The 25499-nt window shown below is 51.6% G+C and overlaps 2 protein-coding genes across 43 annotated transcripts in view; one reads left to right on the top strand and one right to left on the bottom strand.

The window, feature by feature from the left end:
- Camsap1 (calmodulin regulated spectrin-associated protein 1) overlaps nucleotides 1-4275 on the top strand; it is a 56725-nt gene extending 52450 nt beyond the window's left edge. For 5 of the 10 annotated variants that reach the window (XM_006497900.4, XM_006497897.3, XM_030249733.1 and 2 more), the window contains one exon: nucleotides 1085-4189. In XM_006497900.4, coding sequence (XP_006497963.1) covers nucleotides 1085-1387 — 303 coding nt within the window. In that variant the 3' untranslated portion in view covers nucleotides 1388-4189. Of the gene's footprint in view, nucleotides 1-1084 lie in introns of all 10 variants that reach the window. The other 5 variants (NM_001276359.1, NM_001276361.1, NM_001276360.1 and 2 more) reach the window with 2 other exon arrangements.
- Nucleotides 4276-12839: 8564 nt separating this feature from the next.
- The window catches only part of Kcnt1 (potassium channel, subfamily T, member 1), a 54483-nt gene continuing 41823 nt past the window's right edge, over nucleotides 12840-25499 (bottom strand). For 18 of the 33 annotated variants that reach the window (XM_006497891.4, XM_030249674.1, XM_030249691.1 and 15 more), the window contains 12 exons: nucleotides 24278-24450; nucleotides 23767-23838; nucleotides 23463-23597; nucleotides 22957-23068; nucleotides 21807-21908; nucleotides 21436-21519; nucleotides 21177-21299; nucleotides 20827-20847; nucleotides 19757-20120; nucleotides 18396-18458; nucleotides 15247-15334; nucleotides 12840-15116 (listed from right to left, as the gene is read on the bottom strand). In XM_006497891.4, the coding sequence (XP_006497954.1) occupies nucleotides 14996-15116; nucleotides 15247-15334; nucleotides 18396-18458; nucleotides 19757-20120; nucleotides 20827-20847; nucleotides 21177-21299; nucleotides 21436-21519; nucleotides 21807-21908; nucleotides 22957-23068; nucleotides 23463-23597; nucleotides 23767-23838; nucleotides 24278-24450 (1458 nt within the window). In that variant the 3' untranslated portion in view covers nucleotides 12840-14995. Of the gene's footprint in view, nucleotides 15117-15246; nucleotides 15335-18395; nucleotides 18459-19756; nucleotides 20121-20826; nucleotides 20848-21176; nucleotides 21300-21435; nucleotides 21520-21784; nucleotides 21909-22783; nucleotides 22935-22956; nucleotides 23069-23462; nucleotides 23598-23724; nucleotides 23839-24277; nucleotides 24451-25408; nucleotides 25437-25499 lie in introns of those variants that run through there. The other 15 variants (NM_001145403.2, NM_175462.4, NM_001302351.1 and 12 more) reach the window with 8 other exon arrangements.

Below are 25499 nucleotides of genomic sequence, written 5' to 3'. Positions count from 1 at the left end.
GGCGAGAACTGGGACCTCCTTTTGGTCTGGCACACCCTGCTTTTTGGGTGGCCTCAGAGTCTCTTTTGCACTCACTGGAGATGGTAGGCTGAGATTATAACACTGCAGTCTGATGCCAGGAAAGTTCAGGAGCCCCCACCATACTCAGGAACTGCTGATACCGAGAGTTTATGTGGAGGAGTGCACAATGTAGGACTGTATTCTCACACACTGCATAGCAAAGCCTGGTAGCAACGTCAATAGGTTGTTGGCTGCAGGTTCTTTCTTGGTAATAGCTTTATTAGAGTGGGATGTGGTGGCACATGCCATTGGTCCCAGCACTCAGGAAGCAGAGGCAGGGAGATCTCTGGGTTTAAGGCCCACCTGGTCTACAGAGTGAGTTCTAAGACAGCCAGGGCTACACAGAGAACCCTGTCTTGGCTGGAGGGGGAGGGGTAAAATCTAGACTTTAGTTCACAAATGCTACCCTTTGAAAGCCATCACTCAGTAGGTTTCTGTGTATTTAGTTCAGTCACTGGTCTACATGCGGTCTGTCTCCTTGGATGTCCTTATTCTTGACTTTGCATATAGAAGGAAGACTCAGACATGTAAGTGGCCATGGTAGTCAGGACTTGGAGAGAGTGTGGTCACAGGATGTCATTTGGTACAGTGTGATGAGCCGCAGACAGTTTTCGCAGTTTCCTTGAGAACAGACTCCACGTCCACTGTGGAGAGCAGCTGACTACATCATTTCATATCTGCCCTCATAGTCTTCTTTATTTTAGCATTCATTGTGAACTGGTGCTCACTTGGTTTTGATTTACGTTTCTCCACAGCATGGAGCTGTGAAGCATCTTTTTATATGATTCCTCAGTTTGTCTCAGCAGCATTTTTCCTTGCTTGCTCAGAGTCTTTAGTAAAATCTCATTGGCCAGCCATAGCTTTTTTGAGTGGGGAGGCTGTGCTGAACCTGTTTTGTCTGTCTTAAAAGAGGATGTTTATTGGACCCTTACTGCCTTGGAACAATACCTACCCATTGGACAACAATGGGAATCTAGGGTGTAAGAGTGACATTCAGTGTTTTCCATCTCTTCCTACTCCCCAGGAGCTGGAGAAGTGTGATGCCAACCACTATATTATTCTGTTCCGAGATGCGGGCTGCCAGTTCAGGGCACTTTACTGCTACCAACCCGACACTGAAGAAATCTACAAACTCACTGGCACGGGGCCAAAAAGCATCACCAAGAAGATGATTGACAAACTATATAAATACAGCTCAGACCGAAAGCAGTTTAACCTGATCCCAGCCAAGACCATGTCAGTCAGCGTGGATGCACTCACGATCCATAACCACTTGTGGCAGCCCAAGCGGCCCACGGTGCCAAAGAAGACCCAGACTCGTAAGTGACCATGGCAACCAGGACTCTGAGAGGTTGTGCTGACGGGATCCCTATTTATTATTTTCATCTACTTGGTACGAAGTTGATGAGCCATGGACAGTTTTCTACAGCGGTTCCTAGAGAACAGAGAAGATGCTCTCTCCCCTGCACACATGGATGCTGGGCATGACATATGCAGGAGTGAGTCCTGTGCTTTCATGGGCATGGCTGCTGTGGCCCTGCTGACCACTGAGATCCTCAGAATAAGGGACACCATGGAGTGAGATCCTGGCCTGTGGGCCCCTCACTTGAAGTTCTTCAGAATAAGTTAAATGTGATCTGCTCTCTGGCCTCCCTTCACCCCTGTGCACATTGCCTGATGCCCCATGTTGGCCAGCTGTAATCGTGCGTGATTATAGGGCCAAGGCTCATTCGGGTCAGGGTGTTTGAATGTCTTCATAAAAGGAGTTCGTATGGGAAATCTTTTTCATTTTAGAAATTGTATAATATTTATTGACTGTGTCTACTGCCAACCTTTATATCCAGTTCTAAGATTCTGAAAAAAAGAAAAGAAAAAAAAAAACCTGTTCCTTGCTGCTCAGAAAAAGTTTACTGAAAATGTCAGTTCACTAAAAGCACTGAAATCGGTAAAGTTTGTCTTCTGCTAAAATGACGTTTACATATGTGGAGTGAGTATTTCTGCCACACAGTTGGGGGCTGTGGGTACTGCTAGCTGATGCTGGCCTCATTGGAAGCCGGCAGCTAAGCCGGCTTAGCCACCACTGGTTAGGTCTGGGGAATGTGCTGGCATGTTCACTCTGATAAAGGCAGATTTTGGTATAGTAGCGTACTTTCCACCCTTGGCTGCCGGTTCCTTTGTGGTGCTGTGAAGGCCTGGCTTACCTACCACGGTTCTTGCTTCTGGAGGAACAGCGTGCTCAGTGCAGTGTGCAGTCTCAGGTGAGGTGGGTAATTCTGCTTTTTGCCTCTTTTAAAACTTGGTGGTTATTTGCGGTTATTTCAGAATGGTGTAGCTGCTTTGGGTCTCTTCCCCGCTGGCCCCTGTGGCAGCTGCCTGCCTCAGAACAGGCGTTCCTGGGGAGCAGAGGTGCCCCAGCGATGGATCAGCTATGTGAAGACCCTGGAGCCACTTGTAGTTTTGCACATTTCTTTTTGAGAGTGTTACTTGAATCTGTCTTAACTGCAGGAGAGACTTGAAGATCATAGAGGGAACTCAGACATCTTAGTGTTAGCGCTAGCAGTGTCATGTAGACAGAGGAAAGGAGCATGGGACAGAACGCCGGAGGCGTGAGGCGAGGTCTTGTCTTCTCTTCCTTGGTGACTGTGTATCCAGTCAGGGGTGGCGCTGTGCTGTATGAGCATTAAAGTCTGTGGCCACCTGTCACTGGATGCCCTGTGTGTCTTCATTTCTCACTGTGCACTTGATGTTACCATATTTATTTTAAGAGAGCACTAAAATATAATAAAGTAATGAGCTGGCTTTCTGTTAACCATGTGTGTGGTTGTCACAACTCCTTCTGCTGACAGTGTCCCACATCTTCTGGCTTCAGGGCAGCTGCGCATGACTTTTGGGTTACCTAGGAATTTATTTTTCATGAAGAGTTGGAAGACCTGGTGTAGAGCAGGAAGTTGCATTTCTGCTCGACTTTTAATACGGTGACTTGGCATGTGGCCTGTCCTGAAGGCTGTCTCAGAACGCAGGGTCTGCATGTGAAGTACAGTGCCAGTGTCTCAAGGCCGGGCTGTGGAGGCCATGTGGCTTGATGGCTCAGAAGCACTCGTGCCTTCTGTGTTCCATGACACAGAAGTAGTTTTGATTTTTTTTTTAATTAGGAAGTTTCCGGTACAGGATTTTGTGGTGGTGATCTGGAGCCTCCAGGGTGTGGGTACACTGTCTTGACCAACTGTGCTGGGAAGGCTACTCAGCTTTTCGGGCAGAAAGTGCCAAGAAATTGAATACATGACGACTCATGCAGCTCATTCCTTAGTAACAACAGACCCCCCCGAGGAGCCCAGGTCGGTTGGCATTAAAAATATTTCTCAGCCGGGCGGTGGTGGCGCACGCCTTTAATCCAAGCACTTGGGAGGCAGAGACAGGCGGATTTCTGAGTTTGAGGCCAGCCTGATCTACAAAGTGAGTTCCAGGACAGCCAGGACTACACAGAGAAACCCTGTCTCGAAAAAATAAAAAAAAAAAATCTCAGAACTAGATGTGCAGGTCTACATGTCTGTGTCGATGTGGGATGTACCTGTGTGTGCGTATATGAGTATGTGCACACAAACATGTGCATATGGCCTGTGTACACGTGTGTATGCATGCCAAAGATAGCGTTTCCAGTGTGACCTTTTGACCTGGTATTCTCGGTGTGTTCCTGCAATACAATCTCCAATCAGACTTTTAAGGCCCAGACTGCTTCAGGCAACATTGAAAAGTGGCATAATACAAAATTTACTTCTAGATTGTTTGAAACTATGGTTGTTACTTGGAAGAAGAAAGTGTTAAAAGTCCATTTTTCTTGTTGAAAGTTAATCAACTTGAGTAAACCTTTATAGATTGGTGCTGGTTTACCTAGTGAAATGGCTTTGATCTTGGTTACCTGAGCCTATTGGTGATTTCATTCTATCTGTGTCCAGTACCACATGTGTAAAGCCAGTTCTAACTCCTGTTTTGTGACTATGGCCAAGTCACAAGCCCCAACTGGGAACGAGCCATGCCCAGCATCCTCTTGTTTCTCACTGATTCCTTGGCAATAAACTTGTACCTTGCTGACTCAGGGTCTTCCTGGTGTCTGAGGTGCACTCTGGAGGTGCTTTTGGTATCTGGTATCACTGGTGTTCTGAGCTTTGTGTTGCTGTGATAAATGAAAACCATAATAAAAGCCACGACCAAATACAACTTGGGGAAGAAAGGGTTTGTCTGGCTCACAGATTACAATCCACCACTGAGGAAAGCCACGGCAGGCGCTGAGGCAGAGGCAGTGGGGAATGGGTGCAGCCCCCTGGCTTGCTCCCCCCGGCTTGCTCTGCTGCCATTTCACACAGGCTCGACCCTCCTAAACCACACAGACAACGTGATGGAGGCCGCTCCTCAGTGGGTGTTTCTCCCAGGTCTAACTAGGTTTGTGTTGACAAAAGCTGTGTCAGCTCTCAAACCTGTGAGAGGTATTCGGCATCTTCCGGTGCCACCATGCCACCATTGGGAGGCCTGTGCAAGGGTATGGCTGGGGATGTCAGAGCTGTGATGCAAACTTCCCTGACAATACACTTAGGGCATGGATGACAGGTTCCTCCCCTAGCCCTGTCATCCCTCCTCCTATTTGCCAGGTTGTGGCCTGGGAAAGTACAGTCAGTGTCTTTACCATCCAGGGTCTACTTTCCCTAGTTCCCCAAGTGGTAAGGAGAACATAGCAACACCTGCATGGTAAGGAAGAACATGTAGCCCAGGCTGCACCCCGTGAATGGTTCAAGTCAGGGTGTAGTAGTTCTTTGTAGTTAGGGTGGGTGGTACAGACCTTGCAGCAGTATGGTAGCATCTTTACTGAGACCCTCGTCACACTTGTTCTGAAAGCTGGTGCCTGAGCAAAGATCCTGGTTGGTGTCCCTCTGCGCACCACAAGCTTCAGAGGGTGCCTGTCCCCACTCTAACATCTGTGATATCTCAGGTTTGTCTCCTGGCTGGAAAAGGCCCTGTCGTATTTTCTGGCATATAGAGAAAGAAACTCTCCATAGACAGGAGAGTAGTCCCTTGTGTTTGGGAGGGAAGGGTGGTCTCTCATGTTTGACTATGTGGGCTGATGGAAGCCCTGGGTAGCCACTGCTACTAGTTGTAGACACAAAGCTGGGTGGCCTGAGAGAATGGCCCTGTATTTGCTGTTGTGTGGGGATTTAGGACCAGCCAAGCTCCCAGGTCTAGAGCTGAAGACATGGGCTTCTGTGTGTTTAAGTTGAACTGATAGAGCTATTGTTTTGAAAGACAGCTTGGTTTTTGGTCTCTATGCTGGATCTGTAGTTCGAGGTAGATCTTCCTAAACGGGAGTGGGACAGCCAGGCAGTGCTAAGTGAATTCTCACAAGGTGTTTGCTGGGCTCACCTTTATCACGGCCTTATCCACTCACACCAGTCCATTTACCTACCATAGCTGCAGTTTTGAGCTTGTGACAGTTGTCGTGCTGCTATCTCATAGTGACATTTAAGCTGTTTTTGTGTTTGTTTCCTCAACTGTTTGTTTGGTTCACAAGCAGCCAGTTTACTGTTTCTTTTCCCAGGAGAGCAGACCCTGGCAGGAACAGTGCTCTGGGGAGATGTAGCCACTGCTGGTTAACAGTGGACCCAGTCCCCACTCTGGGACTTGTGGTTCTAGGCTTGGCATCAGATGACGATGCCGTTTGCTAATGCCCGGGATTGTTTAAAGTTCCGGTGATCTCTGTTGAGCTGTGTCCCTTTGCCTCTTAGTAATTGATGGATGGTCAATGAAAGTGGTTAAACTTCTGTCAAGTGAACTCAAGGAAACAGATGGTTACCTCGGAAGCTGGGTTCAGGAAGGCCATAGGTTTTTAACATCAGGAAGCTTCTGGAGAGCAGCGGGCATGCCCTCAGCAGCAGCAGCAGCAGCAGCAGTGACTGGGCATGCTGGGGACAAGGAAGTCACATTGTGAGTATGGACATGGGCCCTGGACTCCCTCTGGGATAGCAGGCCTGCTCTGAGACTGAGATAATTCCTTCCTGCGGAGCTCCCAGAGGTACTAGGGGCACATGTGTGTTGAAGACTGGAGGAGCCCTTCCAGGATAGTCTGCCCTCTACTTAAGCTCATGCACAGCTGTTTTGTCCCCCGCCCCACAACTGCAGACTTATCCATATGCTTGGCATGTTTTCCCTAGAGCTACAGAAGTAGGTAGAGCATCCACCTTTGGGTATCTGGGAGCAAAGGAGAAGCCCCTTGTACCAGGTGGTCTTGGCACCATCTAAGCCCACCCATTCCCATGGGCACCACCCTGCCACAAACACTGCAGGGAACCTTCTGCTGTGGAATGGTCTTCCTTGCCCTAGATTGCAACTATAGCCATTGAATAACCGGCCCAGTTTCCAGAAGTTAGTTGTGGGCCACTTGACGTAGCATTGGGAACCAAACTCAGGTCCCCTTAGCCATCTCGCCAGCCCTCTGTGTTTACTTTAAAACATGGCATTCATTGAGGGTATTAAATGGGCACAGACCAGAGCATGTAGGTACAAGTTGACCCTTCTGTCTCTGCCTTCCTCAGTGCTGCCAGGTGCTTGGCATTCTTGTTTGGAGTGTCCCTACTGCCATGTGAGATGCCACGTGGGTAAGCCTGTGGCAGCATGTGCCAGCATTCAGTTGGCACTTATGTGGGTAGGATTGGAGGTATGGGTTGCTGTCTTTCTTAGGGTTTTTACTGCTGTGAACAGACACCATGACCAAGGCAAGTCTTATAAAAAGACAACATTTAATTGGAGCTAGCTTACAGGTTCAGAGGTTCAGTCCATTATCATCAAAGTGGGAGCATGGCAGTATCCATGCAGGCATGGCATAGGCAGAGCTGAGAGTTCTACCTCTTCAACCAAAGGCTGGTAGTGGAAGACTTCCAGGCAGCCGGGGTGAGAGTCTTAAGCCCACACCCAGTCACACACCTACTTCAATAGTCACACCTATTCCAACAAGGGCATACCTCCAAATGGTGCCACTCCCTAGTCCAAACCATCACAGTTGCCTACTCCATGAGGCTCCCTGCCCCTGAAAAGGAAATGCAGGCAGCATGTAAACCAGGGGGCAGGCTTGAGGCCTGCTGTGCAAACTCATTCTGATGGTATAATAGAGGGCACATCTCAGACCCAGGGAGGCTGCTGAGGAAGCAGAAACGGTGGAACCATTGCTCTCTGGCTTCATAGTGAGAAAAGTGGAGGATGTCAGAGGAGGCCCCACAAGTCCTGCACCTGCAGTGTGAGCCTGTGGGCCTACATGGCCAGGTGCTGGTGCACAGTGGGCTCATGGGGAGGGAGTCCTGGAGGGTCCAGGCTTTGGATCAACATGGGTTGTCTTTTGTTCAGTCATGTGTTCATCAGGCCTGAGTTTGTTTTGTTTTTGTTTTGAGACAGGGTTTCTCTGTGTAGCCCTGGCTGTCCTGGAACTCACTCTATCTAGATCACGCTGGCCTTGAGCTCAAAGGGACCTTGCTGCCTCTGTCTTCACCAATACCACCGCCCAGCCTTTGATGGGCGTTTCTGACCACGTGAAGTTGACTGTATTTCTCTCCATTGGCTGGCTGTACTTTTTGCTTCGGAAGCTATCTATACAAGCTTTTGCCTATTTTGTTATCTTTTGCAAATTGATTAGCTTTTTCCACTTTTCACGCTTTGTTAAATCTTAAAATTTCGCTGGGCATGGTGGCACACGCCTTTAATCCCAGCACTTGGGAGGCAGAGGCAGGTGAATTTCTTGAGTTTGAGGCCAGCCTGGTCTACAGAGTGAGTTCCAGGACAGCCAGGACTACACAGAAAAACCATGTCTCGGAAAAAATACCAAAAAACAAAAAAAAACAAAAACAAAATCTTAAAATTTCTAGGGCTGCATTATCAAGTTTTTGTAACTAGTTTTGAAAAATTCTATGCTATAGGGTCACGAAGTCTTTTAAAGTATCCTCAAAACCACCTTGGTTTTGGCTCATTGGTTCTCAGCCTGCCATACACCTGGGGTTGGATTTGGGCTTAGGAAAGTGTAGGCATCTTGTCTGTTTGCTTCTGGGTAGATCTCCAGTGACCAAGACTGTCCCCTCCACTCTCCCTATCAGCAGTGCTCGCTGCTCTGTGACTTTGTTCCTTTTCTCTGGGCCCGTGGTCTGTGGGTGGGTACGTGGGTGAGGATCCACCCAGAGAGTTAAGTACAGGCAAGGGAGTTGAGACCACAGAGGTAACAAAACTCTTCAGAAGGCTGGAAGAGGGCAGTGCCTGTGTCTTCTAGGTGAGCCCTGCCGGGTCCTGTTGGGCTGCACCTGCAGCTTGGCTCTCTGTGAGTGCACTGTGGATTTGTACCTATAATTTGTTTCCTATTAATAGCACTGATGCAGGCAGCATATAAACACAAAGGATTTTTTCTGCCATGAGCAGTCTTACTCAACTTTTATTAATTCTTATTAATTTTAGAGGCACTTGAACTCTGTTAGCATCCCATGAAAAGGAATGTTTGCTTGTCCTTCCTTTGTAGCTCTATTAAGGCTTTTGTGTCTTTCCTGCCTTCTGGCTGTGCCTGGGAGAGCTGCCGGGCATCCTCCTGGTGGCATTGTGGCGTTCCTGTCTGTAGGTTTCCTGTCTTAGTGTACTAGAATTGGGTTGAGTTTTACAGGGTTCATTTTATCCCATTGAAAAGATGGTGGTTCTGTTCTTACCATCATGCCTTCTGGGTGTTTAGAGAAACCTGTTTTCCTGGAATAAATGACCCAGCTCTGACCTACATATTGTCAGATTTAGTCTGCTGACAATTTGTAGTGTTTATGCCAGAAGTTGACCTGGCTTCTGGGAGCACTTGCATCCATGCCACACCCCACCACCACCACATACACACACATACGTCTTACTGCATGGTGTGCCCTGCACAGTCCTGGAGGCTAGAGGCCTGAGATAAGGGGTGACAGGGCTAACTCCTGTGGCTACCTTCCTCCTTTCATGCAGTCTCCACCCTGTATCCTTATGTAGATGTCCTTCTGTATCTGTGTCCTGACCACTTATAAGATCACCAGTGAGATGGGGTTGGATCTATGGGCACTCATGTTCTTGTCTCCATGGTCCTTGTCTTTCAAAACCTTCTAGCAAACCCAATCATATTGGGGCTTAGGGTCTCAACATAGGAATTGGCACACACTTGCCTATGGCAGATGTCATCTCAGCCAGACTTCTTCTGGGAGACCTGACGTCACAGGAGTTTCCTCCCATTTCTGTATGGTAAGATACTAGAAACTGCCCAAAGAACACAGTAATATGTGTTCGATATGAAACACAATGCCGTAACGCGAGTACTATGGGCACTAAAGCGGAGGATCATAAACTTGCAGCCAGCATGGGCTACATGGTGTGACTCTGAGGTGTACAGGGGAGGAGAGGTTCCCGTAGTCGTGGGCAGAGTAGGTGATGGATGAGATGTTGGTTCCTATGGGGGCAGGCACAGAGGTTGGTCCACACTGATGGGCCTGGTGTACTTTAGTAGTTCACATACATAATGGGGATCATGAAGCAGAGAGAGCTGCTCCAGTTACCAGCTAGTCTGATAAGATGGAGCGCTAGGATCAGGTGAGTGAAGTGGACTTAGTGCAGAGGCCACAGGAATCAGAATTCTTCTCTAGGCTCAAGCAGCCTAGGAGGCTGCAGTCCTCGGCTGATATCTGGACACAAGGGAAGTAGGACTCACTGGACCTAAGTGCTGAGGGGCAGAGGCAGAGCCTGGCAGCCCTGACGCACCTCTGGCTGTCTCACCATGCTCTGCCACCAGCATATGCTATGGTGAGAAATTTTGTGGGGTTTTATGTATATGACTGTGTGCTGCCTCAGATCTCCTGGAACTTGGTTATAGATGCTTGTGAGCTGCTGGTTGTGTGTGTGTGTGCGTGTGTGTGTGTGTGTGTGTGTGTGTGTGTGTGTGTGTGTGTGTGTGTGTGCTGGGAACCAAACATGGGTCCTCTGAAGAGCAGCAGTTCTTAAGTACAAGCCATCCTTAGGCAACCCTCCCCATCTCCACACCCCCTTTCTTTTTCTACAGGGCCTAATGTAGCCCTGGCTGGTCTTGGTATGTATACCAGCAGAGGCTGGCCTCTGCTTCTTGAATCCTGGGATCAAAGGTATGTGCCACCACACCCGGCTTGGTTTGTGTCCTCACTGTGCCATAGTGGGTGAGATTCCATCTTCTTACATGGCTTAGGAAAATTAAAGTTTTTTAAAGGTGAGATTTTAACAGATAATGGCAGTGCCTCCAAAGTAGGGACCCTCTGCAGGTCATCAGTGCAGCCTGTAATATTTGCTTATGCCAATGTTATATGCAGATCCTGTTGGTTCTAGTGCCCTGGCCAGGCCTGTCTTGGTTCCTAGGACTTCCTGAGAAGAGTGGGCAGAGCAGGGGCCAGAGGTGCTACTTTGAGGAGAGAGGCAGGGTGGTCTGTCCCAGCCTGATTGCCCTTTGTGGCTTCCTTGGGCTCTCACGATGGACAGTTGGTGTAGGTGCCACCCAAAGGTAGTGCTGTCCCAGCAGTCTAAGCTGCTGAGATGATGGAGGTTCTAAGAAGTTTACTTCCAAAGTCCAAGCTTGGGCCTTGCTGCTCTGAGCTCTTAACAGCGGGCCTGGGCTTCAGTTTCCCTGGTGACGGGAGTGCCCACCCACCTGCCCTACAGTCTTATGAGTCTATCTGAGTCTGTGAAGGAGGAGTTCCTCAAGCCATGCAAAAGACAAGGTGTGCCGTTTTGCATCCTAGTTAGGGAACATGTACTTTATTCAGCAGAGTCTGGGAGTGGAGAGTATAAGAGCCCTATTGTCTGCTGTCTCCTGGACCACAGCCAGCTGTTTAAACATCTGTTGATGTGCATAAGATGTTCAGAGCTGGATGCTCCCACTTGGAGGAAGAGCAGGCCCTGGGCCAGGGAAGTACGAGTATGTGCCTGGCTGCAAAGGGTGTGAACAGAAGGTGAGGGCGGGGCTTGCTGTGTTCACAAACTGCCCACCCCTGGCAGGCACCTGTTAGGGATACCCAGAGTTGCCCATGCAGAGTCCAGGGCTCTGGACTCTGGGCCAGGGTTAAGGCTGTTTATCTAGATAGGCAGATGTCACCCCCAGCTAAAGGCTAAACCATTATTGGGTGCCCTGTGTGAGTTGCAATTGCATTGGGAAACTACACTGCAGGGCCTGGGGCAGACATGTGCCCCCTTGTGCTCATAGGAGCTCACAGGAACTGAAGTAACAAGACACAAACCCTGTATGGTTTTAAGCTAGGTTCTCTGCATAAACCTTATGGTTGTACACCTTCATGTTCTTATGGGACTAACAATGGGAGTGGGAGGTGTCTGACTCCTTTGTGCTGAGGACCCTTTTTCTCCTACTGGGTTGTCACATCCACCCATAATGTGAAAGTTTGTCAAGTCTTATTGTATCTTGTTAGGCCATGTTCAGTAGATATCCCTGGGAGGCCTGCTTTTGCTTATTTATTTTTATTTTCTGAAGGGAAACACAGGAGGAGTTGATCCTGGGGGGTGGGGTGGTGGTGGTGGGCTCTGGGAGGAGTTGGGGAGGGAAAACTGCAGTAGGGATATAATGTGTGAGAGAATAAGAACAATATACCCCAAAGTTTTGATACCAAAGGCATGTATCTGCTTTGCGCACAGTGAGCATTAGACACCCAGAACCCCATTCTTAAGGAACCTGCCTCTTAGAAGGGAAGACAAAATAAACTGAAATTAGTAAGGAAGTATCTAAAACTGTTAGCTTCCCCACCGCAACACTGTTCTTGTCACTCAAATGCAATTTGTCTTTGTATTCTACACTGTCTTCCTAATGAAACTAACCCAACAGGGAAAACTGTGACTCAGATAGAAAGGTCCTTTTGAGGGTGTTGTGGTGTGTGGTGTGTGACTCTGTGGGGCCTAAGATGAGGGGTCAGAATGGCTGGTTAAGAGCATGGTGGGACTGAGCATAGCCTGGGGGTTCTGGCAAATGCAGACCAGTCACATCCTCTCAGAAATCTGTCTTGAAATCCCCCAAAGAGATGCCTTGGAGCATGGGGACATGTGGTGGAGTGAGAGGGACTTGGGGGATGGGTCATGTCTCAGAGCCTTCTTTCTGTCCATTGTAGGTCTGTTTTATCATTGCCCACCTAAAGCTACCCTCAGTTGGCGTGGCCGACGTGTAGCTGGATTGGTGTTAACTTCTGTGTTTTAGCCCTTGCCTTGGTCTCTGTCTCTGCCCTGCCTGCTTTTCTGCACTAAGTACTTAAGCTTAGATATTCCTGTCTGTCTGTCACTGCCCATCTGTAAATACATGTTACTGAGATAGCCTAGAACCTGCAGCAAACACATGCTTCCCAGGCTCCCAGCTCCCACAGCAGAACAGCTCCCAGGCCCAGCTGCCCCTCACAACACTACACGGCTGCCAGTGTTTCACTTAGCACAGGCTACAGCACCCAATACACTATTTTGAGTTACGATTCCAAGTAGTTAGGAATGAAAAAAAATAAAAGGCTTCTTGCTAATTTTGTATACCTTGAACATTCTGTTGCTGTGTGTAAATTCTGCCTCTTCCTGGGTTGGGACAGACCCTGTCCATTGGGAACAAGTGTTTCATGAGAGCCCTTAAGACCAGTAGGGTATGAGGACTGGGAGAATCGGTGGTGTCCAAAGACAGTGGGAGACAGGGATAATACTGCAAAAGACAGTCTTCCAGGCCTAGAGATGAAGGCGATGGAAGCTATGGAGAATTCCAGGTGTGCAGGTGGCTTTTATTGATCTGGTGACTGGTATCTGAGCACACAAATCCTCCTGGCCCAAATGCCAGCCCCAGGGCTGGGCATCTTTAAAAGCTAGCAAAGGCTGGGCTGGAAGTATCTGTCTATAGCTGTGGGAGGAGTGCCCTCCTCACACTGTTAAAGTCTGAAATGTGTTTCCATGCTGCAGATGAACACGAGAGTAAACATCCTGACAGGGCCTGGAGCAGGTGGCTTTCCCCAAGGTGCCTCAGAAGTGGCAGCTCTTCCCATGGACTTGAAGGCTATTTAGTCCCATCTAGATGAAGACCAGCTTTCCTGTTTCTCTGGGCTCAGCAGCCTGGCAGGTGGCTGAGCAGGGAGAGAGAATGTGAGTATAGACTCAGACCCCTCCTGCTCCAGAGTGATGGCCACTGACAGATCCTAGCCTAGATAAGTCCTGGCCAGCCAAGCCCTGTGTGAGCCACCTGCTTCTCTACCCAAGCCCCCAAACTTCTTCCCTGAGTCCTTAGAGCCAGCTCTGTCCCATTACACCTCACCAGGACTCATGCATACTTTGTGAGCAAGAAGGTTCCAACAGGCACAGAGTGGCAATAGGAAGGCTGGATATGCAGGCAGGTTATGGGAAGGGGAGACGTAGGTGCAAGTGCTCTCAAGCAAGCTACAGCAACTGCCTTGACCCTTATCTCCTGCTCTCCTGAGGTTCCATCTGCTCTGGCTGAGGAAGTGTAGGCCCTTTGGTCCCATCCCTTCACCCCAACCTTTCAGGACACTTAAGGGGGAAGTTCACATAGTCACATCAGGGACACCTTCCTCCCAAGTGTGGGGTAAGGGTGGATCTCCAGGCGTTGAGACCTTAAGTGAGTTGTGCCTATCTTTGGGACATGCTGGACTGGACCATAGGGGGAAACCAATGGAAAGCTTGCCAAGAGGTCCTCTGGGGATCACGTCCCCATACACCTTGGAGCAGCTGTCTAGGCCCAGCCACCTGCAGCCACAGAGGATTTCATTACTATTTTGGGAAGGCCCTGCTGGCCATCCCAGAGGTTGGGAGCTAGTCTGTGAAGTCTGGGGTGAGGGATACATGAGGCAATTCTAACCCTAAAACAGGTGAGCCTCAGCTGTCTCCCCACCACCACCACCACCATTCCAGAGCTATGGTGGGCTGCCTTGTTCCATGCATGCCTGCAGGATGTATCCATTTTAATAGAAGGTTCCAGTTCTGATCATACAAACCATAAACAAGAATGAAGTCAGCTGCCTGAAGCAATCCCTGGAGACCTGAGGCATGACCAGGGCCCAGAGCTAATTGTGCTTCTCAGATCAGGAGTTTAGAGACAAGAGTTTGAGTGTGAAATGGTCTGTGGAGACACATCATCTGCCAGTTCGATGTCCCCAAAGGCCATGGCTAGGAAAGCTCAAGTGTGAGAGCTAGAAAGAACATTTTGACTTCCATCCACAGCTCAGGACTTCTGGAGGAGCCACTGTGGTCCCCCTCCCCCATGCAGGGGCTGCAGAGCTCAGACTCAGGTTGGGGCTCTCCCGACCAGGTTTCTAAGCCCCTCTGTTTTTCTCCTCTTAAAGGGCATGGCACCTTTACTGGTTGGCCCCTTGCCTGGTTCTGGGGAGAGGCACCCCATAGGCCCTGGTGTACTCCCAGAACCATGCAGAAACTGATCAGAACAGCATGTTGAATGGCTAGAGAACACAGCTGGCTTCCATGCAGGAGGACTCCCCAGTCCCCTATGGAACTCTCCAGTTCCAGGTCATTACTTCTCCCATGCACCCCAGCACCCCTTCAGAAATTGCTGAGTGAAGCCATGCAAGACGGAGGGATCCAGGATAGGGTCCAGTCCCTGTCCTGTCTGCTTGCCTCACTCTTTAGCCAGACCCCAGTCACGAGTTGTGGTACAGCTATGTAAAGAGATGCAAATCATTCAGATTTGTAAAAAAGGTTAAAAAAATGCTTCATGCCACTTTCCAGAGTGGTCCAGTGGTCTCACGACTGGCCCCACTGAGAGGATTTCCTTTCTGGGGGCAAGTCTTGGAGCCACTGTATAAAGTCATAATGCAGCCTGCTTGGGCCAGGCCAGCCTGTGACAGTGTCTCCTCTCTTCTCCTGTGTCGTCCTGTTCGCCCCAGCATGGGGCTCAGAGCTGGGTCTCATCCCTGGTCTCAGGATTACAGGATGAGAGCTTGTTGCTGCAGCTGCTTTTCCGACTCTGGGAGCTGCTGGCCACATGGGCCAGGGGGTCGGAACGGATGAGGTACCTGCAGAAGACACCAAGGCTGGTCCTGGAATGGCAAGCCAGGTAGGCAGCCACACCAGGTCCGTGCCAGGTGATTCCCGCCCCCCCCTCCCCCATGCCTGATGCTGGGATGGCCAGCACTTGGTACTCACACAATGTCGTTGGGTTCCAGTCTTGTGTCTGGCGGGGGGTTGATGAGTACATAGGAAAGGGTGTTCTGGTGATGATCGTTCATCTCATCTGAAAAGGACATAGCCTAAGTGTCACCACAGCCCCACCCAGTACGGCTCTGCGGGGCCCCAAGGAGCCAGGGGAGCGAGTTGTCCCTCCTTTCTGGCCACAGATGGATTCTGACACCTGTCCACAGCTCCTGCCTGCACTTGGCAGGGCTCAGCCATAGGAAGAGCAGAGCACTGGCTCCCACTTGCCTGCGCAGGTTGCTCAGCTGCGAGCCAACCTTAGATGATGTCTCACCAGTGTGTGGGGCCAGGACAGAGTTACCGAGCACACCTGTACATGCCTGCTTCTTATAGATCTGTATGGGCAGGTGCATATGCTCAGATGTACACATACCTGCACCACACCTGAGTACACCTGTGCATATCCATGCATGCCTTCACCTGAATATATAACTGTGCACACTTAAACACACCTGCAAGGACCTGTGCATATCCTATATACTTGCACCTGTACATATACATTTGTGTACCCATAAACACTACTGGTCACCTGCACATGACACATACCCACATGCACACCCCCCCCCCATACACACTCCATCTACCTCACACCTACATACGTACATAAGCTGCAACCTCAGTTGAAGTGCTCTGCAGGACCCCCATTCCTGGGGGCTGGGAAGGCCACCTCTACTCCCTATACTTCGGACTCATTGATCAGAGAACAGGGTCATTCCCTCCTGCTTGTGGCTCTGCTGCCACAAGCTCCTAGCCCCAGGGTGACCATGGACTGACTCATGGGAACGTGGCCCGTCCAGAGAAGCAGCCTGTTATCTCATTGGTGCCTGTGCTTGGCCAGCAGGTCACCATGGCCTCATACAGTCCTGGCAATGGCCCTTAGCTTGCTGACCTCAATTTACCTACTTCATATTTAGAAGTATCTCTGGACTCAACGAGCATACAAAATGAAGGTGACCTGAGACAGGGCATCTTCTACCTGGCTCCTTCCATTTCTCTCTATCCTTTGGTCATGCTGGACATAACCCTAAGAAAGAGACTGACCCTTCTGTGAAACTAAAGAATCTGCCAGGTAGCCAACTGAGCCAGGGAGGGGCATGCCTCGCTCTCAGAACTGTAGCTCCAGGATGAAGGAATGTGGCACAAAATGCTTCTGAGAAATGGGGGGGGGCACCTCAAACAGTCTGTACCTGGGGTAGTTGAAATGGAGTCAACACCTCCATCTACTTCTGCAGGGTAGGAAGGCCTGGTGGCTTGCCCTCCATATAGGAAGGCTGTTCTGTCGCATGAGCATCAGTTTTTGCTCCTCCCCCCTCAAATCCTACAGTCAAGATACCCATGGTATGACTCATGCTGGGAGCCAAATGGGAGAGGTGTGATTCTGGGACCAAGGCCCTCATGCAGTGGCGTGGGTAATGCAGGGACAGCAGGGTTTGTGCAGAAGCAAGAGTATTCGGGTGTGAGCACAACATTTCAGACCACAGTACTGATTCATTTCTGTCATGACCACCATACAGTCATCCTAAAGGTGGGGCTAGAAGCCTGGCTGTGAGAAGCTGTTGATGAATCTTCCCCTGTCAGGGCTAGGCCCTGGGTCATGATTCTCCTCCAACCGAGGTCAGATCTTGAAATGTCTGAGACTAGCAAAGCCCAGGATGGGACTAGGCCTGGCTCAGTGTTGAGTTGAGGGGGCCATGCCAAATTCCAGCTGTAGTGCAAGGAGGGGCTGTGGTCAGTCTTGTGGCACTGACTCCCAACTGCTGGGATGGGGAAGGCAAGCTAAGATGGCCTCGGCAGCCCCCATGCTTGGGAAAGGTGGACAGCAGGTGTAGGGGTAGGTGGGGACAAGACCTGGCTTGAATGCACTTCTAGAATGGAAACTCCCAACAGATCATGCCTCTGCAACAGCTGTGTCCCCTCTCCTCCTTCCCCTTCCCCCAGCCCAGTAACCCCGAGATTCAGGCCCTGGCCCTCTACATCCATTTCCCATGTAGCTAGAGGGTAATAACTGGATTCTCAGCTTGCTCATCCCAGAGCCAGAGTAACTCCAGTGGCTATGCCTCTGGGCCCAACCCCTGCCTGGTGTTGCCCTTTTCTGAGCACAGTGTGACATTCTGGCCAGACATCCTGATGCCACTCCATGATGCCCGTAGAGTACTGTGAGTTCCTGTTGCTGAGTCCCAGCACATTTTCTCCAGTGAGCACATAGGTGACACTCACTGCACACCCAAGAGCATCTTGTGACCCTGTAGGAGCTGCCCAAGCCCTTGCCTGCCCACCTTTGCCTAGCAGCCACACAGGAAGCAGATGTAACTGGGTGCAGGATACGCTTGGTTCATGGAAGTCACCAGCCCTAGATCAAAACCCCAAGTGCCCAGCAGAGGGCCCAGCTTCCGTGATTGCTGTTATGGGTGGCAGGATGAGAAAAACCACAAGCCCAGAGATGCCAACACTTCACTTCTGTGGCTTCCCACAGCCATCCTTGCAAATAAGGACCCAGCTTAACTGAGCTCAGATAACCCAAAAGCTCCTTGACAACCTATTTTGAGGGGAGACACTGAAAGGCAGTGGCTTAGCCTCTGCTCTGGGCCTCAGGGAGGGAGAGCTCCTTAGAGGAGGTGAAGCACACAGATGAGAAGTAAGTAGATCTCTGTCTCAAGCAGAAAGAGACTTCTCTTGGAGCCCCCACGTCTACCTGGATTGAGTAATCCAGGTCTTTCTATGCTTTAGCACAGAAAGCCAACGCTAAGTTCCATCCTCATGCCTGCCTACTGAGACACACAGGGAATTTGGGCATCTCTTGGGACTAGCCAGAGAGACCAGCTGTTGTTGGGATAGCCTGCTGCCTAGTCAGTCCAAAGCTAGGTGGCATGGCACATCCTAACAGAACTGGGTCAAGTATTTTGGGACCAGGGTGGGTTCCATCATCTGGGCTCCCATGGCCCTCAGCTAGGAGGCCCAAACCAAGGAGGGAGGCAGAAGGTCTGAGAACCCACTGTGGACACACAAAGCCCTCTTTTCTGGTCTCTGCCTGGCCCAGCCAAGGTGGCAAAGGGTTGACATATCCCCTGTGTGGTGGCCAGTATTCACTGGAGCAGAATTACCTTGCAAATATCCCAGGTTTACCCGATTCATCACATCACTGGCTGTTAAATTTGCTACGTCCTCTATGGAACACATAGGAGAGGCACAGACAGAAACAGAGAGAGAGAGACAGGTCAGCAAGCATTGGCAGGGTGGGCACGCTGGCACAGAAGAATGGGTGGGGGACAGTGGCCAGCTGCACGCAGACACCGTCCACGCTGGGAGAATGGTGGCCAGCACTAGTGGCGTCAGAAGCAAGTCAGTTGCCAAAGAGGATCTAGGCTTTATCTGGCAAGCTTTGGCAGGGGCTGGGTTGCAGAGGCTAAAGGGCACACAGGGCAGGTCGTCATAGGGCTCCACTTTGCATCTGCTCGTACTTGCAAAGGCTTGTGAATGCCGGAATCCCCACCCAGGCAGGAGTACTGAGGAGGCCACTAGATCTAGGGCATTATCGGGACATTCTCTACACTGTATGCATGGCTGGGGAGGGCTCTGGTGGCCTTAAAACTTTGGTCTCAGTCTTCCCCAGCCAGGCCTTTCTCCAGGTCTACCACTGTCTTGTGAACATACCCAGCATGCCCAATATGTACTGCCTATGCCCTATGACGCCCAGTCCCAGTGACGCCCGGGCAGCTCCTTCTACTTAGAGGAGGAGTCTCTAGGGTGACAATGGACGTTAGCATGTAGGTTGGGCCTTGGCAACGGCTGAGTACTGAGATGCTGAAAGAGTGGGGAGAGGCATAGGTCAGAATAGAGATCCTGGGCCCCTCTGACCTCATCAAGAGGTAACATCTCTAGAGGAAGTCCTGATCAAAGTCACACTGGTGTTACCCCCAAAATGGCACAGAGAGAAAGGAGTTACAAAAATCTGTTTGCACAGATGTTCTCCTAAGGCTGACTCTGGAGCAACAGAGCTATGGCGACTGCCTTGGGAGGGACATGGGATGGACTGAGAAGTGTGCAGGCTGTTCTTGTCTCTGATGACCAGGGCAGGGATGTGCTGTGGCCCTGCCAACTCCCTGCCTCTCATGTCTCTCATGGGATGGGAAGACTGAACTTGTACCCCACTTGAAGGTGATGAGCTTTGGGGGAGCTGGCTTGGCTCTCTACTCTTTCCCTTACATTATGGGGGGTGTGTGTGTGAAACTGAGGCTCCAGAGTGGTAGAAATGAGTCAGTTTGTGGGTCACTCTGAACCTTCTCCATATGACATGGTTGCAGACAGCCCTCTGCCCTTTGCTGAGTAAGCCCAGGGAGGCCATGGTAGACCTGGGCCATCCCAGCTGTAAGGGTCAGGCAGATATGAGATGCCCATCAGCTGATCTGCTATGGTCCTACCGGCCCTGCCTTGTTACCGGCCCTGCCTTGTTGCCAGCCCTTACCATAGCCAGTGGTGGGCAGTCCCAGGTGCTTCATTCGGTTCTTGACCAGCTCTGAGAGCTCCTGGCGCTCTGAGCGTCGGTACAGGCTGAGCCGCTGCTGGGTGATCCAGTCTGTGGCCACAGGTGCCTTCCCTGCCTGCTTGGTGCTCTTGCGACTCAGCTTGCGGGCCCACTGCAGGCTCTTGCGACGTAGTAGTGGGTGCTCCACTGGGTCAGCACTGCCCCCGTGACGGCCATGGGTGCTGCCACTGCCAGATGCAGCTCGTGTGCCCCAGGGTCCCTTGGCCTCCCGAGTATCCTCGCAGTCCTCCATGTTCACCGAGATCTGAGACTGGGCAGGCAGGAGGGCTATGTCTGGGCCCCCCTGTGGCATGAGGTGTGCCAGGAGAGGAGATGGGCCCTGGACCCACAGTGTGAACTCCAGCCTTCTCCAGGTCAGAAGAACTGTGGGGCTCTATTTTCCCATCTGTACCCCAGTCTGCCTGGCCTCCTGGTCCAGAATGGAGCCAGCCTGTCCCCATTTCCCTGGGGCTGAGGGTGGGAAATGGAGACAGGCTGGCTCCATTCTGGACCAGGATTTAGCCTCTCTGGGCCATCACGTCTAGGGCCGGCCTGGTCCCTCTAGCCCAGCATATCCTGACCTTATCCTAGGGGCCCTTGTCTATACCACAGTATACCCATACACAGATGGGGCAGGTGTCACTGCCAAACACATCCCTGGGAGTCAGCAAACAGAGAGCAAACAGGCTGTGCCTGCCTAAGTGGGTGTGAGAGGCACTGGGGAGGATAAAGAGGGCGTGAGGGCCAGGTCAGACCATATAGGCACCTGCCACCTGTTAATGAACATGGAGCTGGGCTGGGGTGCGGGGTACAGACCATGGGCTGAAATCTTGGATCTGCTTCTGCCTTAGTTCCACACTGTGTGGGAGGATAGTAACTGCTAAACGCCCCCAACCCTGAACTGCCCAGTGACCAACACATTTTCATTTCCCGCCTGCTGCCCAGGGGCCTGCTCAAGGTATGGAAGAGCCCCACGAAGCAGGAGCTCCACAGGGGCCCGGGGTACTCACCTGGGCTCTGACGTCATGGGGCTGTAAAGGAAGCCAAGGGCTGTTGGGACCTGTGGGTGTGTCTGCCTCTTCCCCAGTGCACCCTGGCCTCTCCAAGTCCATATAGAACATGCAGGGGGCAGGAGGGTGGGAGGCGTGCTGCCCACGTCAGGTAGACCTCCCCTAACACCATGCCCAGTCCCCCGGGAGCTCTGGGATGCTTGCCAAGGTCACCATTCTTCCCAGAGTGGCAGCTGTCCTCACCGGAGGAACACGCTTTAGCTGCTGAACCCACCTGGAAGGAGCCCATGGCAAACGCCCAGCTCCTCAGCACTGGGCTGTAAGGAAGCTCTACGGCACTGGGAATGTACCTCCGAGAAGACATGGCACTCGGTCCTGTAGATGCCGATGGGGATCTCGGCGCTGGAGGAGCAGAGTTTCTGGAAGAGGCGGCCGTAAGTGCGGATCCACAGGTCGTCCTCGGTTACCTTCATCTGCAACGAGTGGGAATCTCTGAGCTGAGAGGAGTTACAACAGCACCCAGAGCCCCAGAGCTACAGTGAGCCACGGAGGGTGGCTGTGCCGTATGGCACCACACACCCGCCCCCCACCCCCACCCCCCTCACTTACTGCACAGAGGTAGCCGGAGCCTGGTGTAGTATCAAGGCCCAAGAGCAGCCTGGTGATGGTGATCATGTAGTCCTTCACGAAGGACTGTGGGGCAGCAGGGCCATGTGAGGCAGACACTCCAGCCTCCACACTCAGAACCTGCCTGCCGCCCCAGCACATGAGGTCCAAAAAGGACCAGGATCCCAACCCCCCAGAGTGGTACTAGGGTATCCCTGAGGGCAATGAGACCTGCTGCTCCAGCAGGAGAAAGTCAGGGGGACCTGGGGAGGCCTGTTCACAGCAGCAGGACCAGATGTCAGCCATAGATGGGCTGTGGACTCTGGCCTAGGGATTATGGGACCCTGCCCACCTTTCTCCACATTCCAGCTGACCTGGTAGAGCAGTGTATCCAACATGCTGATACTAAATACTCGACCAGCAGCAAATGGCAGGCGGAACATGAAGGCCAGGTTGGAGCCGTTCTCCCGTTCTTGCTGCAAGGAAGGGGTCCTCAGATGGCACAAAGGATTGTGGGTGGCCATCAGAGTGTTCATAGGATGTGAGTATGCATATGTATGTACATGTCTGTGTGGTATGTCTATGATGCATTTTGTGCTCAAAAGTGGTGTATGATCATGTGTGCATGGTATGTATGCATATGCATGTGTTATATGTGCATGGTATGTATACATGGATGTGCATTTGTGCATACACTAACAGACTTCTGGCCAGCAGGCTTGAATATCCAGGTACATTCCCTTATACTCTCAGGGACAGAGCCTAGGGAGAGTTTGGGGCTCTGAGAAGAGAGTGGAACCCAGGGCCTCACACACACTGTCCCAGACAGCTCCTCGGTCTTCCTCAGTCAGCCATGCTGGTCCCTGGTAGCTCTCCACAAGCACACTGGCCCAGGCTGAACTTGGGACTCACACACAACAGCAAGCATTGGCAGCCATGACTTCCTCATCCTAATACATGGCTTCCCAGTACCTGGCCATCCCTTGTGTGCATAGCAGGAAGGGCCAAGCCACCATACACAGAGCAACACAGACAGTGAACTCTCTCCGTACTCCTGAAGTTCCCCATATTCCCCATGAGTTCCTGGGTCCTTAGTGTGTCTATAATACCTTGCTGAGTCCCTATGCCCCTGGGTTCCACATCTGACCCAGTGGATGCCTTCCATGGGACCTGATACCTCCCATAGAACTCCAGTGTCAGAAGTGCAACAGCCCTGCCACTGCTGCCCCACCTGCTGTGTGATCCACGCAGGCCTCTCCACTCTCTGATCCCTAATGTAGAGCACAGAGGCAGAGTCTGGTACCCGGTGGGCTGTAGGTATCTGTTAGCAGTTCCTGGCGGATCCACTGACCTGCAGGTGCTCGGGGGATGTAGCACCACAGCACCAGCAACTGAGCCTGTCTCCTCAGCTACTGCGGGACAGTAGCCAGTAGCCGATGCTCCCACAGCCCTGTCTCTTCCTCTTTGTCCTGTTCTCTCTGGCCTCTTCAGTGAAGGACGGCCTGCCAGGAGGAGCCTGCTTACCTTTTCAAGTTTGGAAAGAGCCAGAGAGTAGCTGTCCTTGGCACGGAACTGCATGAACCGCATGTTGGAAGGGTGTGTGAGCTCCGTGGTGATGCTGAGACTGGGGAAAAGCCTGAGGGAGGATGATCGTGGGAGCTGTCACCCACTCAGGGCTGAGGGCCCCAGTGGGTCCCCGGGCTGTGGAGTTCTGTGGTGGCTCTTATGGCTCTGGGGTCTATGGTGGATCCTGTGGTCATAACTGGGTGGCCTCTTGTGAGTCCCATTGTTACAGCTATGGGGTTGGTCTCTGGTAGATCTTGGGGTCAAGCCTATGGAGTCTGTGGTGGGTCCCATAGTCATAGAAGTGTAGTCTCTTGTGGGTCCTGTGGTGAGAGGTCTTTGAACTCTAATGGGCCCCATGGTCATAGCTGTGGGGTCTCTTGTAGGGAACACAGTCAGGGATGTGGACTCTGGCAGGTTCTGTAGTCCTCACCATGAGGCCTAGCTCCCATGGGCCAGGTGCTCACCGGAACATGGTTTGCACATTGACGATGGTCTTGGCATCTGCCATGTAGTCCTCTTCAGCGCTCATAGTGCTCTCCTTGTCCACCACCACCAGGTTGTCAGCATAGATGATGCCACACTGCAGTAAGCTGTCCAGGCTGCACAGGGCAAGCAATATGACCATAGGATCAGCCCTAATCCCCCCAGCACCCCTTCCCCTGGATTGGGACCAACTGCTCATTTGAGGCAGTCTGGGGGAGCGGGGCAGAGAGCAACAGCAGGCACCCTGGTCATGCAGACACCCTGGCCATGCTGTTCTCAGCTCACTTGTCCACGGATCCCTCCATGTAGTAGACCATGGGGAAGCAACAGATGGCCTCCAGGAAGTGGTGGTCAGGCCTGTGAGGACAGAAGGGCCTGGAGGTGCCATCTTCTCTATGGTTCATCCTCCCCACACTGTTGGGACCCCCAAAACATGGGACTGAAGGGGGTTACAGTCAAAGGATCTGCCACTATTCAGCTCAGGAAACCTAGGCCTTGGGCTTGTTGAGGCTAATAGCCAAGATTGGACCTTGGGGTCTGGCTGCCAGGCTTCTGGGGTCCTTGGATGAAAGGGGCTGTGGTCCAGGGGATCCTTGTGGTCCTGCCACCCGGGACTCTCAGTTGTGAAGCCACAAGGTAGAGAGGTTACAGGAGAAACTAGAGGAGGAGGCTACCATGGTCAGCAAAGGAAGGCAAGCATGGCCACAGAAGACAACAGGACACACACACACACACACACACACACACACACACACACACACAGGCAAGGCATCATGAGGACTGTACTCCGCCTCACTTGTTGTCAAGCAGCAACACGATAGGGTTGAGCTCCCGGCGGGACCGGTAGTAGGCGCGCAGAGGCACGATGAAGTTGTAGAGCCCGTTGCCTGCCGTCTCAGCAGAGACAATAATCAGCTTGTTCTTGAACCCATAGGCCTTGGCATCCTCGTAGCTGTTGTGTTTGCAGCCCTAGGGATGTAGGGGAACCCAGGCTGGGCACCACCCTGGCTATTGGAGAAGCCGGTGGGCCAACAACAGCAAGGACACATGCAGCACATGGGAGCCCTGGGGAGACATGGGGCCACCAGCCACCAGGGCTCAACCTGCTGGCAGCCACTAAAGTCAGTAACCCACAGAACTTGATGGAAGCCAGCCAATGAAGCATTTAGCTACAGAAATCTAGAGGTCCAAGTCATGTGTGCACAGGTGTGTATGCATGTATTAATGCACATGCATTTTCTAGCCCAGATTCGAGGCCACAGGCAGCAGATGATTCCTAAAGCCCCTTTTCTCGAATGGAGTCAGACCTCAGTTGGAGGTGCCTGATCTCAGTCTACAGCTTGGCACTGTACAGGGAGGAGGTGAGACAGGCCGGCAGGCATCAAAGGGTTCAGATTGCCCAAGCAACATGAAATAGAGTATAGGCCCAAAGCTAACAAGAGGCCATGGGCCTCCACCATGTGAATGCAACAGACACTTTCCTCTTGGTAACACACTAAGAACTACTGGAGGGGCCTAGAAATAAGACAGATTTAGAGTCGAGCAGCTCAGAAGCTATCCTGCCCTTATGTCTGTATCACTGAACCATAAAGAAACAGTCACTTTCGGGACGGGCGCCTTTAATCCTAGCACTTGGGAGGCAGAGGCAGGGGGATTTCTGAGTTCAAGGCCAGCCTGGTCTACAGAGTGAGTTCCAGGACAGCCAAGGCTATACAGAGAAACCCTGTCTCGAAACAAAACAAAACAAAACAAAACAAAACAAAGCAACAACAACAAAACAAACAAGCAAACAAAAAAGAAACAGTCACTTTCACAGGGGGCAGCATGGCTAGAGATGTGGCCAACTGAGCCCCACCCTGTTCCAGTGTGCTCAGCCCAGATGCATGAGCTGGGTTCTATCATGGATTGAGTCCTGTCCCATAGACTCCAAGGTCTTCCAAGGTCAACAAGGGATCCTGAGGAAGGCAGAAGCGGGGAGTGACAGGCATGTGCTTTCTTACAGAACAACAAGGACCCTG

Source organism: Mus musculus, chromosome 2, assembly GCF_000001635.26.
Source record: "Mus musculus strain C57BL/6J chromosome 2, GRCm38.p6 C57BL/6J".
NCBI lineage: Eukaryota > Metazoa > Chordata > Mammalia > Rodentia > Muridae > Mus > Mus musculus.
The sequence above is the reverse complement of the archived record's forward strand: the minus strand, read 5'-3'. Positions and strand labels throughout refer to the sequence as shown.